Source organism: Dermacentor albipictus, chromosome 4, assembly GCF_038994185.2.
Source record: "Dermacentor albipictus isolate Rhodes 1998 colony chromosome 4, USDA_Dalb.pri_finalv2, whole genome shotgun sequence".
Classification (NCBI taxonomy): domain Eukaryota; kingdom Metazoa; phylum Arthropoda; class Arachnida; order Ixodida; family Ixodidae; genus Dermacentor; species Dermacentor albipictus.
In genome coordinates this window covers 116,811,176-116,836,800 of record NC_091824.1, presented here as the reverse complement: position 1 = coordinate 116,836,800, position 25,625 = coordinate 116,811,176, and the positions used below count along the sequence as shown (strand labels likewise).

General features: G+C 51.0%; 1 protein-coding gene across 2 annotated transcripts in view; it reads right to left on the bottom strand.

Moving 5' to 3' along the window:
- Nucleotides 1–2,301: 2,301 nt before the first annotated feature.
- The window catches only part of Polr2H (DNA-directed RNA polymerases I, II, and III subunit Rpb8), a 131,335-nt gene continuing 108,011 nt past the window's right edge, over nucleotides 2,302–25,625 (bottom strand). For both annotated transcript variants that reach the window (XM_065447623.1, XM_065447622.1), the window contains one exon: nucleotides 2,302–2,537. In XM_065447623.1, the coding sequence (XP_065303695.1) occupies nucleotides 2,420–2,537 (118 nt within the window). In that variant the 3' untranslated portion in view covers nucleotides 2,302–2,419. The remainder of the gene's footprint in view (nucleotides 2,538–25,625) is intronic.

Genomic DNA, 25,625 nt, shown 5'->3' with positions numbered 1-25,625 from the left:
ACGCATCTTTAATTACGTTAAATCGTTCCTGACGGGCCGGACGGCAACCATCGGAATAGGCAAGACTCGATCGGATACGATCGACGTGCCGAACAAAGGAACACCGCAGGGGGCGATAATCTCCCCGATTCTCTTCAATGTCGCGATGCTAGCGCTGACCAAAGAGCTGCAGAAGATCCCCGACCTAGGTTACGCCCTGTACGCAGACGACATCACGCTCTGGGCCACCAAGGGCTCCCTAGCACAAAAAGAGGCGACCCTTCAAGAGGCCGCGACGGCTGTGGAGAGATTTGCGGCAGCGAGCGGGATGCGTTGTGCGCCCGAAAAGTCTGAGGTGATCCGGGTGCACGGAGGAGGAATCTACAAGTCCCCCGGCCCTATCGACCTCTATCTTGAGGGCCAGAAGATAACGGAAGGCAATAAGATTAGGATTCTGGGTTTTTGGATCCAGAGTAACCTGAAAGCCTCCCACACCATCCAAACCCTAAGATCTGCCACCAACCAGATCTCGCGGATTATAAAACGAATTACAAGAAGCCGCAAGGGCATGCGAGAAGAGGACACGATTCGTCTCGTCCAGGCTTTGGTGATCAGCAGAATAACGTATAGCATGCCGTATCACCATCACTCGCTAAACAAACGCGACCAAGAACAAGTCGATGCCATCATCAGAGGCGCGTACAAAACGGCTCTGGGTCTTCCTGTCACCACCTCAAACGAGAAGTTAGCGGCCCTCGGGATCCACAACACCTTCGCTGAGCTGTCGGACGCGGTTATGGCTTCGCAAAAGGCCAGACTACAGAACACGGCGGCGGGCAGAGCCATCCTCCACCGGACCGGAACGGCAACGGAGCTCCGTGCCCTCGATAGGCAACGATCACTCCCGCCTGAGGTCAGAGGCATGATCAAGGCGAACCCGATACCCAAGCACATGAGTCATGAACTCCATAAAGGACGACGCAAGGCTCGCGTCGACAGACAGCGCCGACAATTCCAGGGTGACCCGTACGTAACGTACGTGGACGTGGCGGCGTACCCTGTGGGGGGCCTCTTCGCGGTAGCCGCCGTGAACGGGAGAGACAACTCCTTGACTCTCGCGGCTTCCGTGAGGGCAGAGACCCCAGCTGCGGCTGAGACCATAGCCGCGGCGCTGGTAATAAAGCAAGAAGACAGGGTAGGCAGGGAAGTCCGTGTCGTTACGGACTCGCAACAGGCCTGCCGTAACTTTACGAACGGACGGACACCGCTGCTGGCAGCTCAGATTCTAGGCCCGAGGCTGCACGAATACCATCAAATCACGTGGACGCCGGGGCACGCGGGTCTGGAGGGGAACGAAAGGGCGAACGCCCTAGCTCGAGCGCTCATCAACCGAGCGGGGCAAGACCAATCGCCTCATCAATCCCCACCCTTTACCTTCATGCCCCTGCCATCCAATTACTGCGACCGACTGGAGATCCAGCGACTCAACCGCAGGATTTATCCCCCGCCTCACAAAAAGCTCAGCACTGAAGATGCCATAGCTCTCCGACTTATACAGACCAACACATTTCCAAACCTACACAGATACAGTAAAATGTTCCCACATACATATCGCGGCATCTGCCCCTGGTGCGGCAACACACGCCCTACACTCTTTCATATCTCGTGGGGGTGCGAGGGCAAACCTCAACACTTAAAGACGCCTAGCACGTCATTTGAGCGGTGGGAGGTACAGCTGACCGGCGATACCCTGGCGGGACAAGAAGCTCTCGTCCAGCAAGTACGTCGAGCAGCCACGGCCAGTGGAGTCCTGGAATGAGGACCCCACCCACTCGACCTCAAGAGCAACCACCTCGATGGTCCGAATAAATGTTTTTCTCTCTCTCTCTCTCTCTGAAGCAGTCTTTACTAACGCCTGTGGAAGTGAACGAACAGAAATTTCGATACTGCTCCAACATCATTCCTTACCTTTCCTAATGCAGCTTCTTGAAGGCAACAGCTTCGCCTGCAGAACAGTGCAATACGAGCCAACAAATGGCGTACAATTTATTGTGCTAACACATCTGGCGTCAGCATACAAGCATGTCCACGAGGAAGGCTAAAGGCCGCTTCACGTAACTGAGTTCAGTTCTATTGCAACCTGACAGGAAACCGAGCATTTCTAGACCAGCCAGTAAGAAACTTCTGTCGTAAATCCAGGTTCTTGATCAATGCCTGAAATGTTGCACTTGAGAGTCAACCCTTTCACGTAGAGAGACTTTGACAGACGTTAAGTATCTGGCGCCGTATAAGGGACACGGAGGAACAAAGGCACTCGTAAACTCCGGAGGATGTGACGCAGTTTAATTACAGCAGAACGCTGCGTTACAGGCATGATTTATGGTGACGTAATGTGGGTGATGAGGCACTGTATTCCTTGAGGCAACGAGCCGAGGGCCTTTCAGAAGGCGATCTTCTTCATGAGCAGGTACACATGGTTGTCCACTTCGAAGCCGTGCAAGTTGTTCGGGTCACCTTGCAGCCGCATCAGCAGGCCCCCGAAGGAGACGTACGACGCCCTGCACGTGGTCAAAGCAGAGAAAACACTAAAGAAATGAGCTCAGCGACATACGAAACAACATACAGATAGAAAATTTCTGCACAGCAAGTGCAAATTCTTTCCGAACGAGATGTCACGTCTGCGCAGAACATCCTGAGTTCGTGCACTATGTACCCACTATCATCTCGCTTGTGTGCAGGCATTCCGCCTATGCTCGCTGCACCAAAAATATCAGGTGGTGCCAGTCACAAACGAAAAAAGAAAAAGTCGACATTTTTCAGCCAGGAAATGAAATATCGTAAAAGTGAATAAGCAATTATTTGATTCCATGTCGTTTTACACCACATATTTCCTGCTATAAACCACATCATTAGAAACAGGCGGAACGGTTAATGAGCGCGCACCTGAGGTCAACTTGTGCTCTTGAATGCAAAAAATAAAAAAGGAACAGTGAGTTCAAAGCTACAACAAAATAGTCTGAGCATTATGCAACCGCCGCTTTATTACCGCAAAAGTAACATCGGTAATAGCTACTCAATAGTGAAAAGACCTCGCAAAAGCGCAAACATTGCAAGTTAGAAGCAACGAAGATTTGAGTCCGGAACTGTCAAACCAGTTTTACATAAATATTTTTTTTCGCACAAGGTTTGCTTTACTTCCTTTTTTTTAAATTAAATCTGTTTTGTTTTAGCAAACATACGTGTTCTTGCGACGCCTTGTAATATTTTGCTCTCCTCTGCAATGTGAACGCTTCAATCACAAAATGAATGAATGAATTAGAGCGCCCAATGACACCTCGAGTCACAATTCAGCACGCTTGTCGGTTATTGCATACTCACGCTGACGCGCAAAGATGACAGAAGTTCCCTCGTTGCCAGACGAAAGGAGGAATACACTGTATCGGCAATACAGCTAGTGGTTGTAGTACGTCGCACACAACCAGCTAACCACACTGCCATACAGTAAACCCTCGCACTCCAACGTGGAGCCGAAGGCGACAACAAAAAGAAGCACTAATCAACTCGGCAGGTAAAGAAGGGGGCACTTACCTCACAGCATGCACTGCCCTCTGCTTGCAAGCAACCAAACGAAAAACCCGTTTTTATTTCGAAAAGCCTTGTCAGTAAATTATTGTTACCGCGCTGCATGTTTGTTCCTTGAGCGTGCGGACGTTTCATTCATTTGTTCTGAGTAAACGCACTTAGCATGAGAACCACTATCGCTGCTTTAGCAGGGGGCTTATACAGAGGAGAACGCGGAGCCCTTTTTCCTGTGTGGGCTCCGCCTGGGCCTCTCTGGCCGGAGGGCCCAATTTCTTTCTTCGGCGGAAAGTCTCGCATCTCCTTGAGGCTTTCTTACAAGGCTTTGGATGACGAGTGTCATAAATCGACGACTAACGCGCAGGCGCGCGCGACGAACACACACGCACACGCGCAAAAGAGACAAGTATGCACAAAAGCACGAATAAATGCGAGACGAGCAGCGATGCCTCCTTCTAGCCGAACCATGCGTGCAGAACGTCGTTTTCCGAATCCCTCGTTTCAAGCAACAGGGCTCCACAACTTTCTTTCGGACCTTGAAAGCACCGAAGTTGTTCCGCATCCCAGGAAGAAGCACCAATGACGATCGCAAGATAGTAGCAAGTGTGGCAGGCATGAATTACGGGGGAGAAACGAAATAAACAAGACCTTCAAGGTTACCAATTTCGCCTACTGCGCAGACGGTAAATGCACACTCTACGCGGTTCAATCCCTCCAAAGCATTGCATAAAGGGGTCGCATCCGGTCTGTTTTCCACGAAAGCCAGGTAACAATCTCCATCCGTTACACTGCACAACACGAGGAAGTGTCGAGCGCAAACCACCACCAATCGGCCGGCCGACAATGCGGGCAGCAGTAAGCTTGGACAATCCTGCGCCGCCTTTAGAAGGCGAGAAGTGGAAGAAGAAATGGGTCGTTCACGGGTCCTGCGCACCTGCCGCACTACCGTCATAGGAAACCGCGGCATGCAGGAAAAAAACAAATAACGGGATGCCCAGGTGCGGCGCAGCCCGCAGTAACCTATAAAGCAGCAGGACGGCACGTGCAAGAGGGTGTCGCGCGCGCGCCCTTGCGTTATAAGAACATCGGGTCGTCTTCGCCTTCCTCTTCACAATCTCTCTCTCTCTCTCTCTTGCTCTTTCGCTGCGTCTCGACGATAACAGACGCGTGCAATGCGGCGCCACTGAAGAATGAACGAAAGAGAGAGGGGGGGGAGGAGTAACACCCAAACAAACGAAACAAGCGAAGAGCCAATACAAAAACGGACAGCGAGGAAATGAAGCCCGCGGGCGCCAGGCCAATGCCAATAAACGAGCCCCATGCAGGCGCACAACTCCCGCTGCCTCCGGCTGCAGCCCCGCAACGGCAGCGCCAAAGGGCGCTAGGAAGGAAGGCGTCGCGCGCAACTCGCCGGCGCCGAATTTAAGAAAGGGCGACGTTCTCCTCCTCTCTGCCAGAATTATTTACTGCTCCGGATCCTGACTGGAGAAGAAAACAAAATAATGTAGAGCGAGAGAGAGAAAAAAAAATATAAAAGATCACGGGCAGACCGCAGGCACCTGTACGCCGACAAGCCAGCTGCGCGGGCTGCGGCAGCGCAGCGCAGCATTTCACGGTCACTTCTCGCCAACCGAGCTCTCGAGCGCGAGCGCTCCCTCTCCGGCACACTTACGCCCCTCCACTGCTCAATCGACGGCTTGGAAGGTGCCCGCGAAAATCGCTCCCCCTCGCCTTGGGCGGGCGAACGGCCGGCCGGCAGGCACGCGAGCAATGTCGACCGCACGTTGAGAGAGAAAGAGAGAGAGAGAGAGAGAGAGAAAACGGAAGAAGGACGCGCGAGACGACGCCTCATCCTTTCTAGCGTGCCTGCCCTTGCACAGACGCAGTCCTAGCCGGAGGCCTTGAAAACGCAAGGCCTCGAGGAATGATGCGTGCCGAGCGACGGAGGCAAGCGCCACTCCGCGCCGCTCGAAGCAGCGCAGGAATAAAGCTTACTCGAGAACAACGGACTGAGAAGGAGGTGGCCGAGAACGCGCGCACGAAACATGTGGAGACGCCAAGCGGTCAAACGGCGCAGAATCGGGGTGTTCATAGTCGGCTGCAAATAAGAAAGTCAAAAACTCCGTTTCACTGCACATACCGTAACGAAGTCGTGCAGCTCACAAAGTAAGCAAGCACCTGTTCTTAATCCCGTCCAGACAGAAACGACACACTGACAGCCAATGCCATCATCAGCCTGTATTAAACTCAAGTGCAGGATAAAGGTCCGCTTGACGTGTTAAAATACTTCTGGACTGTGTCAACCGAACCCATCCTTTGGCTTCACACAGAGTGCGATCGAGCTGTTGATGCGAAACCATGGTTGCAGGCAGCGCGAACTTGACACGCGCACAGGAACAAAGTCCCTGTGAATGTTCCTGTATCCGCATCAAGTTCGGGCTGCCTGAAACTATCCACCCTACGCCTACAAATTGTCTAATCTTACCACACTAACCTTGTGCCGCCCGCAACCGCGTTCCGCCTCTCATTTTTGTTTTCACTGCTCGCTTCGTAGTCACATTTGGAGGGTTACTAAATTGCTAGCAATCCACCACGGATCCAACCCCGAGGCGAATCGATGCAATTAATACGTTAATAATCTTAACGTCAAGATGATAAAATCTGATGGCCACTAAGCGCACCTGAACAAGTAACCACTTACGCACGGCAAAATCGCATAGCCGAGAGAGAGCCAGATTAAGAGATTTGCGATTATTCTCTCTTTTTTTTTTTTTTGCATATAACCCAGAAAACGAAAGCTTACACCTAGGCAAATGAAAGGAGGTGGGGGGGGGGGGGGTAGGGTAAACACAATAGACGAACTGCGCACTGCCTCGCGACGAATTAATGCCAGCGACATGCTCGCACACGTGTAATCTCTTAGCCAATGAGCTCCTCATTCCTGTTGCGCAACGGATCGATGCGGTGTGCACAAGGCGATTCCGGCCAGGTCGCCGGCACATAAGATGCCCAACGGAACACGCGCGCCCTATTTTTCCAAAGATAGCAAACGAGGTCACTCCCTCTCGGGCAGCGTCCCGGTGAGTGGGCGATACACAAAAATAGGAGCGCCAGGTTCACGTTTCGCACAATAGCTAAGCGATTTAATCTCGAAAGAAACTCGCTGAAGGCGCTTGCAGAAGCTCCCCGATTCTTAATTGCCTTCAGCAGCATGGCTGGATCGCGTGGAAGACTAGCTGCTACCGGCTAGGTAGCGGGCTCGATTCCCAGCTGCGGCGTAATGCGAAATGGCTCGCTCAAGAACAGCTAAACAGCTGGTTAAAGAAACTCGAGTGGGCGAAATTAGCCGGGAGCCTTCTGCTAATCGGCTTCCCTCTTACACCACTATGCAAGCTCTGGCCTGGAAATGACTAAATATCATTACCTGTACCCTTCAGTTATAAGCAAACGAGAGAGCGAGAGAGAGAGAGAGAGAGAGAGAGAGAGAGAGAGAGAGAGAGAGGCGGTAACCAGGTTGCATCTGGTTTGCTATGGAAACCACGAACGCTTCTTTCACGCTACTAGCTTATCAGGTACAGAACTTGTAAAATGACACTGCGCAGGCCACGGAAGAGCGCTATGTCTTTCTGCAATTTTTTTTTTTTAATACGCTACCGCCAGGACAAGCACGCCGGGACATAAACGCAATCGCATTGGCGCGTATCGCGCCACTTCGTAGCCGCCCATTGCTTCGCACCCCAGACACGTTCATCCTCCGTCTCCTTTCTACGGAAGCGTAAACGACCCCGATATCATAGGTATCGCGCGTCGGAAACCCAGAGAGACGGCGCCGTCCGATACCTGGGGAGAGATTTAAACTCATCGCCGCCTCCTTATCGTCTGTCGTGGCCGCCTAAAAGAAGCCGGCGCGCCGGGCTCGAGTACAAGGATTCACAACGGTGCGGTAGAGATAACTCTTACGAATACTTTATTCCCGCTCGATCCGGGTTACGCAGCCCCACGGGCTCGCAAAAGGCGGCGGCTATCGTAACGGAGGAGCACGCGCTCCCCAACCTGGCGCCCTGCCGATAGCACACTATACAAAGCGAAAATATGTCCGTTATTTCGCGGAGTTCTTAACTGCGCGATATACAACCAGGCGCCCAGATCGGCGGAGCTAGTGAACACAATGTAGCGTCAGCATGTCTGACCGATCCTCCTCCGCGGCCGCAAGCGCAACTAATGGAGGTTTAATGGCTGACGAGCTCGAAACAATGCCGAACCGAAAGGACCGCAGAGAAAGCGTCATTGCTCGCTCACTATATAATCAGTCCCCTTACTATATAATCACTCCCCTTCGTAAAGCAGTCTCTTTACGAGATCTGCGTATGACACAGCGCCGCGCACTGTTGCGCCTAACAAAACATCCACGACTCTTCAATGCAGAGCCGATGGGACGGAAGACAGAAAAAAGAAAGAACTTGCCGACATGTTCTAACGAGCAATGGCTTCTCTATTTGCTCCGTTATACGCGTGGTCTCGTTCGGAGCAGCGCGCGCTCGCGATGCAAGGCGTGGGTGGGTGGCAAAACCAGTGGCAACATTGTAACGGCCCAACCCGGAAGCACCAGCCACTGTCCTCCTCGGATCAAGCCTGCTTCCTCCGCAGGCAAGCCCCCCCCCCCCCCCCCCCCCCCCCCCCCCCGTCGATCGAGCGCACCTGGCGCGAGCGCGCGCGGCATACACGACGAGAACGTCACGCGCGACCTTCCCGACGTCACAATGACGCACTTCCGGTCCGCTCATCCTCCAACGCGTTGTTGTTCATCTGCTGCCCTTCTTCCTCCGCGAGCACTTTTGTTTTTTGTTTTTTTTTTTATGTCTCCGAAAGACTCGAGCAATTGGGGTCGTGCTTCAACGTATGCGCGCGTGGGCGGTGTAGAGGCGCGCGCAGGCGGCTTTGTCGAAACCACCACTTCGTTAAAACTTTCGGTGCGCTTTGACGAAGCAAACTTCCGACTCGCTCGTTACACTTATAAAGAACGCACTTCGCTCGCATGTCTGGCCATAAGGAGTTTACTACGATAAATTACTAGAGTGAACTTTGGCGGTAGCGTCTACGAGAGTTGCAAGCATGTGGAATGGTTCAGCGAGCATGGGAATCGCGAGTACTGCACGGATTCGCCTAAACCTCATCCTTCTGGCTTCGAACGGCTTTGTGTCTTTACAAACTGATCATTTTCCGACAAAGTAACCGCATTACAAATGCAGCAATTCCGAACGACTTGCACGAGCGCAGAAACCCATTGAATACATGCCTATCGAAAAAAAAAATTATGTGCGTTTGAAAGTCATAAAGGTCAAGCGCTCTATATTGCGCCACAATATCGTCTAAAGCCTCAAAAACACGAATGTTAGACATGCACGTACCACCCTGTCATTCACATGGTAGCTGAACGAAACGCAAGGGCTCCCTGTAGTCTGCCTCCTCTCGTATATCAGCAAAATGAAAACGTAGAATTGCACGTGCTCCACTGCAGCATATATAAGTGGGTCGATGAGCGCTCGCTTCTCGTTCTGATTATGAATCGCCGCAATTGGTGATCCAAAATTTTAATCGAAGACGCGCGCAACATTCACGGAGAACACAGTAAGACCGAAACCAGCCTGTAATTTCCGCGAGTCAACGTGGAATCGAGGGTTATTCGCTATCGCTCGAATTCGCGACACTACAGCGTCAAAGGCGCTGCTGTACCGGCTCAATGTATCAATGTATGCCGACACGAAAGGTTTCCATACGAGGCGAAAGGTTCGTCGGGTTAACTGCCAGCCAGGCATTCGGATTCGAATCCACACGTCGCGGTCACAATCGTGGCTTGGGAACCAAACACGAAAAAAAAAATCGATGTAAGAGAGGGAAAGGAAAGCCGTAACCTGTAGCGAAAAATGAAAAAAGCTCTCGAGTGGCACACTACAGAAATACATGGTTGTAGCACAGAGCCACGATCACAATGACGAAGGAAGCAAAGCTACTGAACTTTTTTTTTCTAAGTCACGCACAACGATCTGGCGTTGCGCTACCGCCCCAACCATGTAAGTTGCGCAGCGCGAAGCAGCACGCGCAAATGGTATTTTGCGTGGGCGGTAACTTTAGTGCTGAAGCTTAATCGTTCTATTAATATGAGCTGAGACAAACAGGGCGCTCTACCTTTGTCTCGTCAAAACATGCAAGAAGGGGACCCCATAAAAACGACCTTGGAGTTGCTCTCGCCAATCGCCACCTCGACATGTTGCGCCCGTACAAGGCTCTCATCCGGTCAACGTACTGCACAAGTACTTACTAAACAGCGCCTCCTACGTAAAAACGAAGATAAAAGCACGAGCGGTCTTCCAAAGCAAGTCTGCCGCCTGAAGATAGCCGCGCCCAACAACCAAGATCCGCACTTTATGCAGAGTCGCCGACATCACGCAATAAAAACGGCTTGCAACAACAACGCCATCACGGCTGCCATGTTGTTCGGCCATTGGCACGATGAAAATACTCACGCTTATTCCCCGGCAGCAGTCCGGAAGCTGCGAATGAAGCCCCAATACGGCGTTCGCGGCTTCGCCCGCAAAGCAACTGTGCGAGCTGCGGAATATCAAAAAAAAAAAGGGGGGGGGGGAACGGGGTCCCACATCAATTGCCAGACGCGGCGCCGTCAGGTACCAGCCCTAACGTGGCTACTCGCGTCTGACCAGCTTCCGACTTACGAAAGGTGGACGCTCTACTGGACAAACAACTGCCTCAAAGGGACGAGAGGTGGTTACCAAGCAGCTAGAAATGACATAAGACCGGTAAAAACTGGCTTCATCTCGTGACGTCATTTCTCTAGCGCGCGTGCGACAGCACCGGAAAAACGGCCACCGGTTTCAGCGAGAGTAAATGAAAGGGAGGGATAATGAGAGGGAACAAAATGTATCCAGATTGCGCTCGCATTCATTTGATATTCATTCTTCATCCCGAGAGAGGGATGAAAAGAAAGAAAGAAAGACAGAAAGAAAGAAAGAAAGAAAGAAAGAAAGAAAGAAAGAAAGAAAGAAAGAAAGAAAGAAAGAAAGAAAGAAAGAAAGAAAGAAAGAAAGATGCAGAGAGAAAGTATTGAAATCACTGAGAGATAGCGTTTTGCCCATAACCGCGTTTCACAAGCCGCACTAATGAACATAAGGTGTCCGGATGTGTATACATGAACAGCGGAGGCACGAAACCGTCTCAATGAAATCACGGCGCGAAGCGTCGCCGTATATATAATAACATACGCGCTCGAACGTCCCTGCAAAACGTCGTTCCAAGCGGGCCGTCGAGGATTTCCTCAGGCAGAATAATACGCGTGCGGAGAGAATGGCCAGCGATGTAATCGAGGAAACTCGGCAATAATCGAGAGGCGGCTTAATTACGTCGCGCCATCCGTTTTCCTTATCGCGTTCACCCCGCTCCAACTACACGCGCGACGAACAGGCGCGACTTGTTTGCAAGCCTGCCCATGCTGCAGGCAGGTCCAGCGAGAAGTGCAAAGTGCACGCCCTGCTGCAGTTTCAAAAAAAGAAACCTCGCGGTCGTATCGAAGCGAGCCAGCTATGCTGGAGTGCTGACGGGGACCAGCCGCAGCGTCACCCTCTGATACCACTAGTATGCAGAAGGCGAAAAACGCGAGCGCAGCGCGCAGGAAACACAATAAGCAATAACAAAGAGATAGCGCGTTTGGGAAGGCGCTACTGTCACAGTGTGCCGAGTCGGCGCTAACGCCCGACTGTCGAAAACATCCGCGCCGGTCTGAGCTGTTTTCCTTTCTTTCTTTCTTTCTTTCTTTGCCTATGAACTTGACGAGCAAGCCGGACGGCCCCGGCCGTTCAAGCCTCGCATTATGAAATTTCCATTCCGACAAATAGTAAAGGGTTTCAGGTAAGCGTTCAACGTCACAAAACCATTGTAAATGTGAATAATGCCGTATAATAATAATAATAATAATAATAATAATAATAATAATAATAATAATAATAATAATAATAAATTTGCAATCAATTCAGATTGTGTGTGTGTGTGTGTGTGTGTGTGTGTGTGTGTGTGTGTGTGTGTGTGTGTGTGTGTGTGTGTGTGTGTGTGTGTGTGTGTGTGTGTGTGTGTGTGTGTGTGTGTGTGTGTGTGTGTGTGTGTGTGTGTGTGTGTGTGTGTGTGTGTGTGTGTGTGTGTGTGTGTGTGTGTGTCAATGCACATCGTATGTGGACTCTATACATGGACTACTGGCGACAGGGCAACTGTCGCCGAAGCGACACCGACGATCAGCTTTGAAAGATTTAAGGAGAACGCCCCCGTTTCCGGTTCCCCACAGCCGAGGCCCAAACACCTGGCGACGCCGCACGGCTGCATCGTGTTTTCCCGAGACCCGCGGCCAACCAGCTCCACAGTGTTGGCCGGAACACTTTTATAGCGACGACCGCAGATATAGCGAGCGAAAAGCGGAAACATTGCACAACGCCTTGGTCGATACAGCGTAGATGCGGCGGCCGCTTACGTCAGCGTTGAGCTTCGCCAAATCCCCGGCAACCTCTTGCAGTGCGGCACAACCCGCAGCTTCCGCGCAAGGTCAAAACTCTAGGGCAATTAAGACGTGCGGAAAGCCCTTCGAAAAAAGAAAAAAAGAAAAGTAAAATTAAATAGCTGACGTCGTGTTCAGTTTGCTTTCCGCTGACGCGACTGGAACAGAACAAAAGGGCACGCTGAATAAACCGGAGAAAAACAACGACATCTCTCAGTGGACGCAAGGTCGTTTGGTAGTGTTAGTGAACCAAGGTCGCTGCACACTCTTACTTCACGCGCCACTGTCCGCCATCTTTAGCCGCGTGACTCATCACAAATACAGCTAAGCCGATGAAGAAGATAAAATATCGCGATCTCGCGCAAGGACAACCTCGGTCCCAGTGAAATTTACCAGTCAATAACGGATTCTTTGCAGAATGAAATATTTAAAAAAAAAGGAAAGAGTAAATTGAAACGTCGCGTTTATACGAACACAAGGCGAAGAAGACCCTTAGGACTAATACAGCTGCGGTGTCTACGACAGCAGTGACCTTTCTCTCATTCGCAAATGGCACGCTGAGAGTATCCAAAGTCTCTCGAGCGAAACAAAAGATCAAGGTTTCGGACTTCCTGGAACGTTTCTTTAGACTGCCCCCCTCCCACACACGCACTTGACTTTTTAACCTTCCGTCCGTCCCCCTCCAACCAGCATGGCGTCACCGTGGAATTTGCTTAAGACCTACGAGGACCGCAGTGCCACGTTCCGGAAATTTCCAAACCGGAAGCAAGATCTACTACGTATACCTCTTCCCTTCCGTCTTTTAAATCTTTTTCTTAGTCGTTTAATGACGGTCGCGGTGCAAAATAGAATGATCAATACGTACCGGGGACAGATGGTCACGTCCGTACTGGCAGCACCATCGCCGCAGCAGAGGAGAGGGTGAATGGAGGCGAACAAAAAGAAAATGAAAAAGTGAGCGCGAAACAGAGCCATCGGTATACTGGGCCGCGCATTGAAGGCGGCCGCGCATCTGAGGCAAGAAACGCAGGCAAGGTGGCGGCGGCGAACCTGAGCGAAATGACAGCTGTCGGAAACGCACTCGCAGGCCTCGCAGAATCCACAGGTTGCCTCGCCCCGACTGCAGCGGCTGCCGTGGCGAGCCTAAATGGCGGCAGTATTAAGAGGGTCGCGCGCGACCTTCCCAGCCCTCCCCACCCTGACCGCCGAAAACACTAGGCGCGAGCCCGCCATCACGTTCGTATCTACGCTGGGTGACAATGTAACACGACAGCGCCGGCAGCGGCGACCCGTATCCGCAGTGTCAGTGCCAAGGCCGCGGTTTTCATATATGTATATATATACGTCACCGTCATGGCAGCGGTCCATCTGGAAAGTGGCGCGAGCGGAGGAGAAGAGCGTCTCTCCGTACCTGTGGGTGCGAGGAGGGTCGGCCGCTGGCGGTCCGCGTAGAGGGACGCCGCTGACAGCGGCACAACTCGAGGCCAGGACGTCCGGACTTGGGACACGGCACGGCAGGGAGGTACGCGGACACATCGCGCGACTCCGGGGAGGGCGTCCGTCCGTCCCGGGGCGACGCGCGCGCGAGAGCCGGCGTCACAAACTGCGCACTAACCGCGTCCGGCCCAGGGGGGAAGAGAGGTGGCATCGCGCACCAGGTGCGGGCCCTCGGTACGAGGTCCCGGGCGTCGAGGTCGCCCCTCGGGGAGCCCGCGGTCGAGCTGTCAGGGCCGCTGCGTCCGAGACCCCCGCCGGCCGCACGGAGGAAGAAGTCGCCGCGCTGCGCGAACACGGCCGCCAGCTGGTCTCCTCCCGCTGCTGATGCGGCGGCGCGCCGCCGGGTGGGGGGGGGACCCCGCAATCTACGCAGCGCGCGAGAGCGCAGCGCTGACGGAGGTCCACGATCGAAACCGCGCGACGCTGCGATGTAGCGAACCGCCACGAGGCGGCGCCACGGGCCCCGCGCGCGGACCACCGGCTTTGCACGGGCGAAGGAACGCGGAGAAGAGAGAGAGAGAGATCGCGCAGGGGTGGAATGAGGAGGAATGCGAGAGCTTGGCTCGCGCGCGCCTCAGGGTCGCGGCGACCGCAGAGAGAGCAGAACCTACCGACCGCCGCACCCCTTCGTGTTGTGCTCGCGCAGTATCGCGCGCAGGGTCTGCACTGCGGCTGTTGTTCGGTGAGTCATGCTGGGAACGAGCCACGTCACGCATTCGGAAGCACAACACCGCTACTTAAAAACCGCTTGCGTCTCGAATGGCTTCGCGCCGAAACGCCGTAACGACGCACGCGTGGCTCGGAGCGAACTGTGACGCCTCCACCAGACTCGCCGACGAACTGGAAACGCTGAGTGGAAACCTCCGCGACGATCGACACAAAGCGTCGCAACAAAAGTGGACTGAAGGTCACATGAAAAGAATGTACCACAACGAAATGAGGAATCGCCGCGAAATCAAACCCTGCGAACGTCCAAGAGTGCAAACTTAAGGCATTTAATAGTTTTGTCATTAAATATTGTTACAATCCACCAATAATAGCAAAGAAACTATGTTAAATGAAAAAGAAATACGTTACACGGTTATCCGCTCGCTGCCCAACCACCTAGACCAGCGTGTGTACACGAAATGACCCGAATGACGGAACGTAGTACCGCGCCGACAAGGACACTTTGCCGCATCGCTCCCGCGCGTCAAGAGAAGCCAGGCTCGAGTACGTGGCGTAACACAATCGTTTCTCTCTGGCTCCCACACAGCCACAGTGGTTGGTTCCTCCACATCTCGCGCAAAAGAGATGCTCCGATGAATAAGATGAGCTGACAATTTCATACGAAGAAAAAATCTGTTTTAATGCCGAAGAGCCTTAACTATGTGATCTTTACATTTTTTTTTTCCGGTAAGCCTCCTGGTAGATTTGCATTGAACTTCATTTTTCTTCCGCGGCACCTATTGCGGTACAACGCAGGCTTCATTCAACAGAGGGCGTTTTTATTCGTCTGCCCAATACTAAACGCCAGACAGTAGACAATCCTCTTTCTATGAATAACGCTGTTTGGATTGTAATTACAGTGCTCGTATTCTGAGATGTCCAAACGTTATTTCAGGTCATTCGCTGAGTCGATGTGAAACGTTTTCTTACTAGTTCAAGAGAGAGAGAGAGAGACAACAGTCGTCAAACGTCACAAGAAAGAAAGAAAAATAAAGAAAGCCGTTATGTTCTTATGCCCTCTTACTCTTACTCTGCGTTTTGTCAAGGAAAGAGAACTGCATCAGATTTCTTCGTTACCCAGTAAAAAACCCGCATTGCAGGTGTGGTAGTTTGACCGTGCAGGTTCAAAAAAACGCATTCGTGGACTCGGGTTTTGCAGCAGTAGAGTTGGCGAAAAGCTTACGTGCAGTGGTCAAGCTGCATGTTGTTAATCAAAAACCTACTTTCTCTGGCCTAAGCATTCCTATCCGTTTTGGAAGCTCCAAACTGGTACGTTCCGCAATCCCTGCAAGTGATTGAAATCTTATTTAGAACCAAGTACATTTTATTATAATTTTCTCAAGTCCCAGTAACACTTCACATACGCCCAAGGACGCACCGACGTAAGCTTGCAGTTGCCCGCGTGTTTTCTTCCCTCGTTTATTAACGTAAAACCGCCTCAATAGCTGCCACAACCAGCGTCCCGACATCGGCGCACATTGCGTCCGACTTCGTTGAATCCCCTCCTTCCTTCAAGGAGCACATCGGCGAGGAAGAGAATAAGGTGATTCAATCGCCGCTCCCGATGACTCATTCGGATGAGGAAGCCTGGGAGTTGAGCTATCGCAGGGAAAAACCCAAACGGACGGTCACTCCATCTCTGATCGAGAGGAAGCAACAGGCTTCCGTCGGCGATGAATCGCAGCGACCTGCAGCGACCGTCTTCCGTATAGCCAGGTCTCTGCGAGCTTCGACATCACGGGGGGAAAAACGAGAAACTCCCATTCTTTCGCAGTATACAGACGCCCTCCTGTATGCGCATCATCTTGCCCCCTGACCCCTCGCGGTTGAATTCCGCCATCGCTGCGTGTGATGTGACAGACTTCGGAGGCTATTCCGCACTCAAGTAACACGCTAGCGCGGAGCAATTGCCGACAGCTTCGGTTCAACAACACTCCTCCGGATTCATAAGACCGTAGGGGGCTCATGTTAATTCAATCACCTCAATTTGCAATCTATAAATGTGTGAAGGATCGGTCACAAAAATTATTTACAGACTATTTACATGCCACCTTGGGCATGTAGTATGCTGCAGCCCCTGCCGGAAGCGACACAGAGCACGATGCAACGCCAGGTAATCTGGAAACTTTCTGGGGCAGCTGACTCCCGCCGACGGTTCGAAAAAAAAAAGAAAAAAAGGGAAGCTGACGAGGAAACACTGAAAGGTGCCAATAAACGATGCTCCACATGAACACACCAACGAACCCACGGCGGAAGGAAGCTCAGTGGCAACGGCGTTGCGCCGCTGAGCTCGAGGTCGCGGATTCGATTCCGGCCGCGGCGGCCACATTTCAACGGGCGCGAAATGCAGAAACGCTCGTGTACTTAGACTTAGGTTTCCGTGCACGTGGAAGACTTCCGAGTGGTTAAAATTTAACCAGGAGTTCCTCCCCCCCCCCCACCTCCCCTACAGCATTCCTGATAATCAGACAGCGGTTTTAATTATTAATGTAATCATTGATTTAACATCAAACAGGCGTGTGCCGCGTTCCGGGATAGCGGCGAATCGAGCATCCCTCGCTCGTTCTCCTGAAGAACTTCAAGCGTGCGCCCAAAGAATGGGAAACAATCGGCCCCGGGCGGCGTACGTCCCATCCAGCAGTCCGCGCACTCCTCACAAACATGAGACGGCGCCGCTCGGGCGCAGCAGCGGCAGCAGCAGCAGCTTGGCCGGGCAGTTGGGAAACATTCTGATGCAACGTGTTTACGGCCTGCCGAAACAGTGCCTCCCTTCCTTTTAGCATTCCTTCTGTTTTGCTTCGTTCTTCGCCGCGAAGACGTCGCGGTTCGCGCATACATTTCCGACACAGCGACATCGTGCGACTGAGGCAAGGTGGCCATCTCAAGGAAAACGGCCCTATAATGTTATGCAAAAAAATAAAGAATGAAAATATACACGTCGTCTGCGTTCTAGCGGAGCATGCCAACGAACTGAGCGTGCATGGCGAATGCAACGCCTCAGTAATACTCCTCAAAAGCACCCGTACACTTCGCGAGAAGCCGGTTCAATTTTCGCGACACAATAGGGTGTTTTGGTCGAGCGTTCCGGTGTCTCGATTCGATCAGCCATTAAAAGGTAAAAATGAAAAGCTACATTAAATCGAGCAAAACGGATGGATTACAACTTTAGAGATGCGACTGGGCCAATATAATCGACAGCGGCAGCTTGCTTAGTATGTGTTGCAAATGACGCTAAATTAAACGAGTAGTGGCATTACGTTCGTAGGGACGCGAACTCGATCTGGCAACTACTGTGAACTTTCCTACAAAGCAAAAAACTACCGCGGTAGGTAACACACGCCGCTCAATTCGTGATGTCGTACTGACGTCCTCAACGTCGCGCTTTGGGCGTGAAATTCAAACGGAGATTTTGTGCTTTGACATTTTCCTACATATAATCGTTCTCTTTTTTCTTTCTTCTTTTTTTTTGCGTTTCAATGCAAAAGCTGGCCTTTCACAATGAATCTGCTCATCGTCGTTTTCTATGCGCATACATGTCATGGGCGAGAGACAATAAGATTCGCTGCTCTGCTATTTGGCTTACACCGAACGTTTGACATTTTCTCGCTCATTTTACATACAGCGTTCTTTTCAGGTCGCCATTAAAGAACGGCTCACGAACTTTCGCTACCGCCAGCGGATTTTCATGTTACATTAGCCTAACAGGGAATCCAGTTCTTTCTTCTTTAGCCCCCCTCCACCCTCGCCCACCCTTTGTCCCCTTTCATTTACAAACTCGATACTCGCTTGCTAGCATGGCCAGCAAGTTATATGCCAGAACCGCCTTCTCCCATTTCTAGCTTCCTAGAGAACGAGCGCGAACACACGTACAGCGCGCACGCTCGAGGTCGTTAAAACAGGCGAGGAGCACTTAGCTTCGACGTCGGTGGCCGCCGATTTACCAAGAAGCGCCTTTTTAAAAAGAGCGCCTCCCCATTTGCAAGACTAAAAGAGCGGGCTCCAATGATACTGCCACGAGAAATCTCGACAAAGAAGCGAGTGAGCGCAAGGGGTCGTTCGGTGCGCGCGGAAAGCGGCGAACGCAAATGGCAGCGAAGCAAGACTTGAAGCAAATCGAGTCCTCTATCAGTTGCGTACACATACATGTATACGCGCGCCCAGCCTAGCTGGCTCGCTGGCCCAAGGCCAGGACTCTCGGAGGAACCGCGACGACGCAGCCAGCCAGCGTACGGAGAAGAGACCGACAAACAATGGGTAGGGGACAGGGTCGGTATATTCGCGAAAAACGCGATGTCGGCCGCTGCTCCCGACTCGCAGGAGTCAGCTTCCTTCCGGCCAAGAAGCTCACAACCTTTATCCTCTTTCAGTGCATGCGCTCACAATGTGACCCGGCCAACGTCACGGAGAGAAGTACAATGCGGACGATCGCATGGAAGAATATGTGGTTACTGGACTGCTGATATACACACTGGAGGAGGATCTCTCCATGCAGCACACGCCCACGACGAAGGCAATGCTAAGATCACAGTTTCGCACCATATTACCTAGAGGGAAATCTGGCGCTGCTGCGCTGTGGTATGCATGGGAATGCCGGTATATTGTGACTCCGATTGGCATCTTTCTTGGAGAGCCATGTCACCTTGAAGACATGCCTAGCAAGCATCGTTCCGTCTGTTACAATGATTCATTTTCTACTAAAACAGCACATAAAAAGCTCTTTTAGCCTTATCATAACACGTCAACATGTGCTGTTTAATTATGAGAGCTTGTTACTGCATATAAAATTATATGAAACGTTAGAAGTTTCAACAGGTCGCTAAATCTGTAGGACCGGCGACAAGATTTGCACTCGCTTTGGAACAGTTTGTCGTCTGTTCTTGCTTTTCTTCGCTTGGTTATGCATTGTAGGTGAGTAAATTCCACTGGAAGATGCAATATGAGTGAATGACAACCTTTTATGAAGACTAATGTAAAAACGCGTTATTTGTGCAGCCATGTCCACGTTTTAGACGAAGCCTCTTACAACACGAGCCAACACAAGCCTCGCAGACACATATACCGTCATTCCCATGACGGCACAGCGTCCCCATAGGGAACTCCCATAGACGGTAGCGCCAGATTTCCCTCTAGGTGTTATAGTGAGAAACTCTATGGCTATGATTGTCACCGTGGCTCCGGATGGCAGCTGTGACTGGTAAAAGCTATGGAAGTTGAATTTGCAGGCAAGCAAAGCCGGGTGACTCATGAAGCTTATTTAAAGTGTGGAAGTTTATTCAGTGTGTGTTGTTCTCGTTTATTAAGTGAAAGTCATCCGAAAAAGTGCCTAAAGGAGCCGGTTTAAAAGGTTAAACTGAATTAACGCAAACGCTAAAAGGAAACGTGCTGAGCGCAGCACCAGAACGTCGTCGCTAATTAAGACACCTGAAGCAAGCATCGATTGCATACTAATACACGCTAAAGATTGCTTTAGCGTGAACGGTATGCCGGTATGCGCAATGACGTTTGCGTAACACCAGGATAGTGGATGCTGGCAGTCACATCTTATGACGGTTCGAGTAATCACAGTGCCTTACAAACACGTTTTCGTCTTCCATAAATGTTCTTGTCGAAAAAATTAAAAAAAAGAATTTCAAGAGACAACGCGTTGCCCATTGCGCCACTGCCGAAAATTTACACCAGCAGCAAGGTAGAATACACTTGGTTATTGCACCAATAGTTCTGTGTTTGTCTGCTTGAACTCCAGGTCACCAGGTGGTGCCACCAACCCGACCGCTCACGACTACGCCTCCGGTAACCCGGTAATCGGCAAACGACACTGCGTATACCGGAATATCGGACACGCTAAAACTAGAGAGATTTAGCGTGTCTAGTATTCCAGCAAACAAGGGCGGTTTGGGCTAATTGCCGGATGGGCGGAAGCGTAAATGTGAGTGGCCAGGTTGGTGCAGTCACCTGGTGGCCTAGAGTCCAGAGTAGAGTAGGTGGTGGTCGTCAACCAGACGAACACATAGCTAATATTGCAGTCACTAAGTATATTCTACTGCGCTGTTGGTGAAAATTTACGCCAGCAAAGAAGAATTGGCTGTATGCTTGACTGGTTGGATTTTGCGCTACGAGGAGGAGCCACCTATCCGACCACTCAGTTTACGCGCCCGCTCATCCGGCAAACCACCCGCGCTAGCCGGAATATCGGACGTACTAATCCTTTCTGCTATCGACTACTTCATCCGACGGAAGAGGAGCGAAACGGCCCACAGGTTCATGTCCGCTAAGTATTGGTAAGGTAAACAGGCGGGTAGGAGGGCCAGTGGGAGCCGATATTTGTGGCTCCCTCGGCTGTCGACACGATAGGCCAAGGAAAGGAACACGAAAGGAGAAGCCAGAGCGTGCGGTTCTTCCTCTAGGCGGTCGACGGTAGAACTCGGCTCGACGAGAGACAACGGATGCCGAGCTCCGTTGCTGCTGACGCCGCTGTCGCCAGCGGGGGCAGTGGCGTTCGCCAGAAATAACTGATGATAGTCGGCCAAGTGGGACACGCTCGAAAGAAAAGGGTCTCCCGCTCGCGATGCCCGACAGGGGTGACAGGACGCCGACACAGAAGCCCGTCACCACCTCGCGCCCAACGAGCGCGCGGGCAACAACGCGGTCGCAGTTTCTCACGCACCCGGTCGGGCCTTTCAGACCGCGGTTAAAACGCGGTAAAAGAGGCCGAGAGGGCAAAGATAAGAATACGCAACTTAACCCGGGTCAAACAAACAAACACGCAAAGAAAAAGGAACTTTGAGCAGAACAGAGAAAAACGAGAAGTTCCATAACGGCATCGAAGCTAACCGATGTGAACGACTAAAATATATCTTGTGAAACAACATGCGTGCGTGCTCGCAACTATCCACGTGCAAACCACGCTCCGCCTCGCGAAACCAGTAATTTCCTAAGCTTGCGGACTCCACGAAAACAGTGCTGAGCCTAGATAAGACGGACCTCGATTGGTGCTTCTCGATATAGGCTTCGTAGGTTTTCCCAAAGGAAAAAAAACTTCTTTAACCAGAAGTATAAGGGGGAACCGAGGGGGACTCGAATTTTCTTCTTCGTCGTCATCTTCATGCAGTAGCAAGGAGCGATTAACGGGGCCGTACGAGTGCGCGCCCTACTCCAGCTGTCCCGAACGCGGCGCCTCCGCCCGGCATCGCCAGGTTCCACGACGCGAAAGGAAGCCAGCAGCCACCCGGCACGCGCATCACGCCGCTGCCGCCTCCCTTCCACGGCTCGATCGAGTTACCGCGTGCGCGCACAGGAATCGTCCTCGACAGAGGCGTACCGAGTTTCGGCTTTCGCGTCGCTACCGACGCCTGCGGCGAGACATTTTCCAGCCGCCGGGCAGGCTTCGGGTGGCGGACAGAAGCCTGCGCGTGTCGTCGCGCATACTTGCTCACTTCCTTTCGCGGTCGTGCTTACCGAGAGAACGTACACTGCGTGTAACCGATGCGGTTGGCGTGCCCATGGCAACGGACAGCTGAGTCCCTTCGCGAAACATGAGGGAAGGCAGGACCGACCGACCGACCGACCGACCAACGATAGCGTTGGAACCGAAGAGATAACCAGAAGCCCAATTTCTGGAGTGGAGGACGAGCGCTAGAAGTGCCGGACCGACGTTGATATCCGAGGAAGGACAACCGTGCGGCCCACAGGAAGCATGAAGTTGACCGAATTTACAGCACGTTTTGTTTTTATTATTAGTTGCCCATGGGAAGATTACGTGACACATGTGCTTGCGCCTCAGGTCTTCCGGCGGCACAAGGGTACTAAAATTTTATGGCAGCAAGAATTAGCTCTTCTCACTCAAGATTTAAACTCGATAAGCAAAAACGCACGCGCTCTGCACGGTCTCCTTTACTCCTTTTCGAATAAAAATACCTTCGCATATCGCTACACTTGCTGTCGTAAATATTCCTTGTCCTATCATTTATGGCCTCCTAGTAGGGACCTTCAAGTTCCCTAAATACCCATGCCCTGCTGCAGCTGCACCCATTGAGTACAAAGAACAAACCTCAGTATGTTTTTTTTCTCCTCCTCTAGCCAATCGATTAAATTATCCCAATTATTTATTGTTGCTGTTCGGCACAGTCGTTGCAAAATTAAATTACGAGGTTTAGAGTCCCAAAGCAATTGCCGGGCTAGGAAATACGCTTCATATTGGAGGAATTTGAGTTTGGTTAACGTTATTACACTAGGGCTCACATAAGTGACAAATGATAGTGGGAAGTTCCACATTCTTTTCCGCCGCATGAGGCCATTTAATTTGTACGAAATTAAGTTTATGTGTGCTATCGTTTCGCATGCCACCCCCATCGAAATGCGGCCGTCGCGACGGGTAATCGAACCCAGGACCTCGCGCACAGCAGCTGCAGATCGGCATGGCCACCGAGCCACCACGGCGGGTGCCGTGCTCGTTGTAGGTGTTTCAAAGAACTAGGGCCGAATTTACAAAGCTCCTCGTTCGTAAGTGTCCTTTGCCATTGGCTGCCTACCTTCACCAATATATGTCCAGCATCAGGATTGGCTGGAATGTGCTCATACGAAGAATTCTAAAGTAAGACGACTTAGTGAACACGAGTCCTGGCTTCTACCCTCCGTGAGGGGACAGGCACGTTTGGCAACCATTCCTGGTTTTGCGGGAACGTCCCCCATATTAGATAGATTTGGCTCGTCCACAAAGCTTCCTACCGTTTAGGAAGGAAGCTGATATTTGGGAAGGAAGTTTAGAAAGGTACCGCGTGACCGCGGCCGTGCACGGCAGCCACTAAACTTGTAGCGACATCTTGTGACCCTTTGTCCAACATCGTTGCTTTTGAAAAGCTTTTGTGTCGCGTCATTATCGTCGAAGGAAATCATAAATTGACGGCACGTTAACGACAATGCCGCGTCCAGCGCTTTACATCTGCAGTTAAGCAGAAATATCTATGTCCTTGCAGTATTATCTTCGCATACTCTCTTTTTAGGCTCTGCGTCGCAAGATGTGGTCACCAGCTTTGTTGGTACCGTACACCTCTCCGGTAACCTGAAATCCTGCAAAATTTAAGATGTTTACAGACAAGTCAACCCCCCTCCCTCCCTCCCTGACTTCGACGGCCTACAGGGAGGTACCGAGAAAGAGCAAGGAAAAACAGGGAAATTAGAGAGAAAGAGGGATGTACCCTAGGCTCACGTGGCTGGCAATCGTTGCTCCAATGCTTCAGACCACGAGTTTCGAAAGGCTGCCGTGTAGCACACGCGTATTGCCATTCAATCATGAATGTTTAACACTCCGAGCCGCCGGCCATCTCCACCACTTCGCTTTGGGCACACGCGCCCAGCCAAGCCACCTATGCAGCCAGGACTTGCACTTGACTACAGCTGGCTCATCTCAGCGAGTGCGCGGTAGAATTGAAAACGCAGCCCTCTGAGGCAATGATAAACAGGAAAGACGAGGCCGCTGCCTAGGAAGGTTGGCTGCCAATCCCACACATGCCCAAGGGACATCGCTCTTCCCCGTACGGTTTAAAGATAAAAGCATCCGAAGCTAAAATATAGGACTTTTTTTCTAGAAACATTTCTCGTGTTCTCACTGAGGAAAACAAAAATAAAAGAAGGAAGACTGTGACCGCCATAGCTTGTTAAAGAAAAGCACTCTTTTCTTCTTTTCTTTTTTGCCTCTTTACTCCTATGCAATTCCTCGTGTATATTTTGCACGCGCTCGATACGGCTGCATTTTTTTTTTGCGGTGATTTGTTTAGCGGTAACGTAGGAGTGTGCGCTCATACAAGGAATCTGCTGTCTTCGTCAGGCGCATTTCGGAAACCGGTTGCCCTTTTTCACGCTGTCGTCACAAACTCCCCCTTTCCCTCCTTCAATACCGCCTAGTCAAATATGTCCCACAGTATTTCCAGCCCTTTTACGAGACTGCGTCTGTAACTACATCGGCCCTTCGCGAGCTCTTGCGCGCCTCTGCAGACCAAACTATTAACGACGCTTTGGTTGAGCAGTAATTATATCCGAAGGTTCTTAGCCAGGGCGTCAAACTTCCTTAACGGGCAAGCATGCATATATATATATGCATGCTTATATATATATATATATATATATATATATATATATATATATATATATATATATATATATATATATATATATATATATATATATATATATATATATGGCTATGGTGTTAGGCTGCTGAGCACGAGGTCGCGGGATCGAATCCCGGCCACGGCGGCCGCATTTCGATGGGGGCGAAATGCGAAAACACCCGTGTACTTCGATTTAGGTGCACGTTAAAGAACCCCAGGTGGTCGAAATTTCCGGAGTCCTCCACTACGGCGTGCCTCATAATCAGAAAGTGGTTTTGGCACGTAAAACCCCAATAATTTTTGCTTATATATATATATATATATATATATATATATATATATATATATATATATATATATATATAATATATATATATATATATATATATATATATATATATATATATATATATATATATATATATATATATATATATATATATATATGTTTCGAAATCGGATTACAGCGCTAGGATGGTCTTTTAAATTATCGCCGTTATGTCTTTGCTATCTGCGGGCGTAATTTTTTTCTAAACACTGTTTTGCGAGAGTGCGGCGAAATGAGACCTGGAAACCAGCTTGGGTGTCTTTTTCTGCGAAGCCGTATCGGGGAGCCTCACGATGGTCCGCTTATTAACGCAGCCTGCATTGCAGCCCCGTCCAGGCCGTCGGAACGCGCAGCTCGACGCCGGCGTCAATAGAGCCGACGCAGAATACAGGAACATGTGTCGGATATAACGCATACTAAATGTACAAAGCTCGCATATAGTGGATCGACATATGTACTAAGCTCGCATATAGTAGATCATCTGAAACGGCTCGGGTGTAGCGAAGCATATTAAAGTATTGGGTAGATTTCGGTAGAGGCAAACCAACCTGCAGGCCCCTATAACTTGCAAAAGGTGGGAGGGACGCCTTGCACAGCTTCGCTGTCTTTGATACAAGCTGCCTGGATTTCCATACATTTGAAACGATATTTCTTCTCTTGTTCGAATGCGCGTGCCACAGCGAAGATCAGTTCTACTCAGATATTTTTGAAGTTTACGGCTGTTTCGTAGACATTCGCCCGCTTTTTGATTCAGCTCAGCCGATTGGTGCTAGTTTGCGCATTGCAGCAGACCTGCGTGAACTGGGCGGTTCATTTTTCTCTTCACTTCAGCGCTGCAAGTGCGAAGCACTCGTACAACTGCAGGATAAGCTGT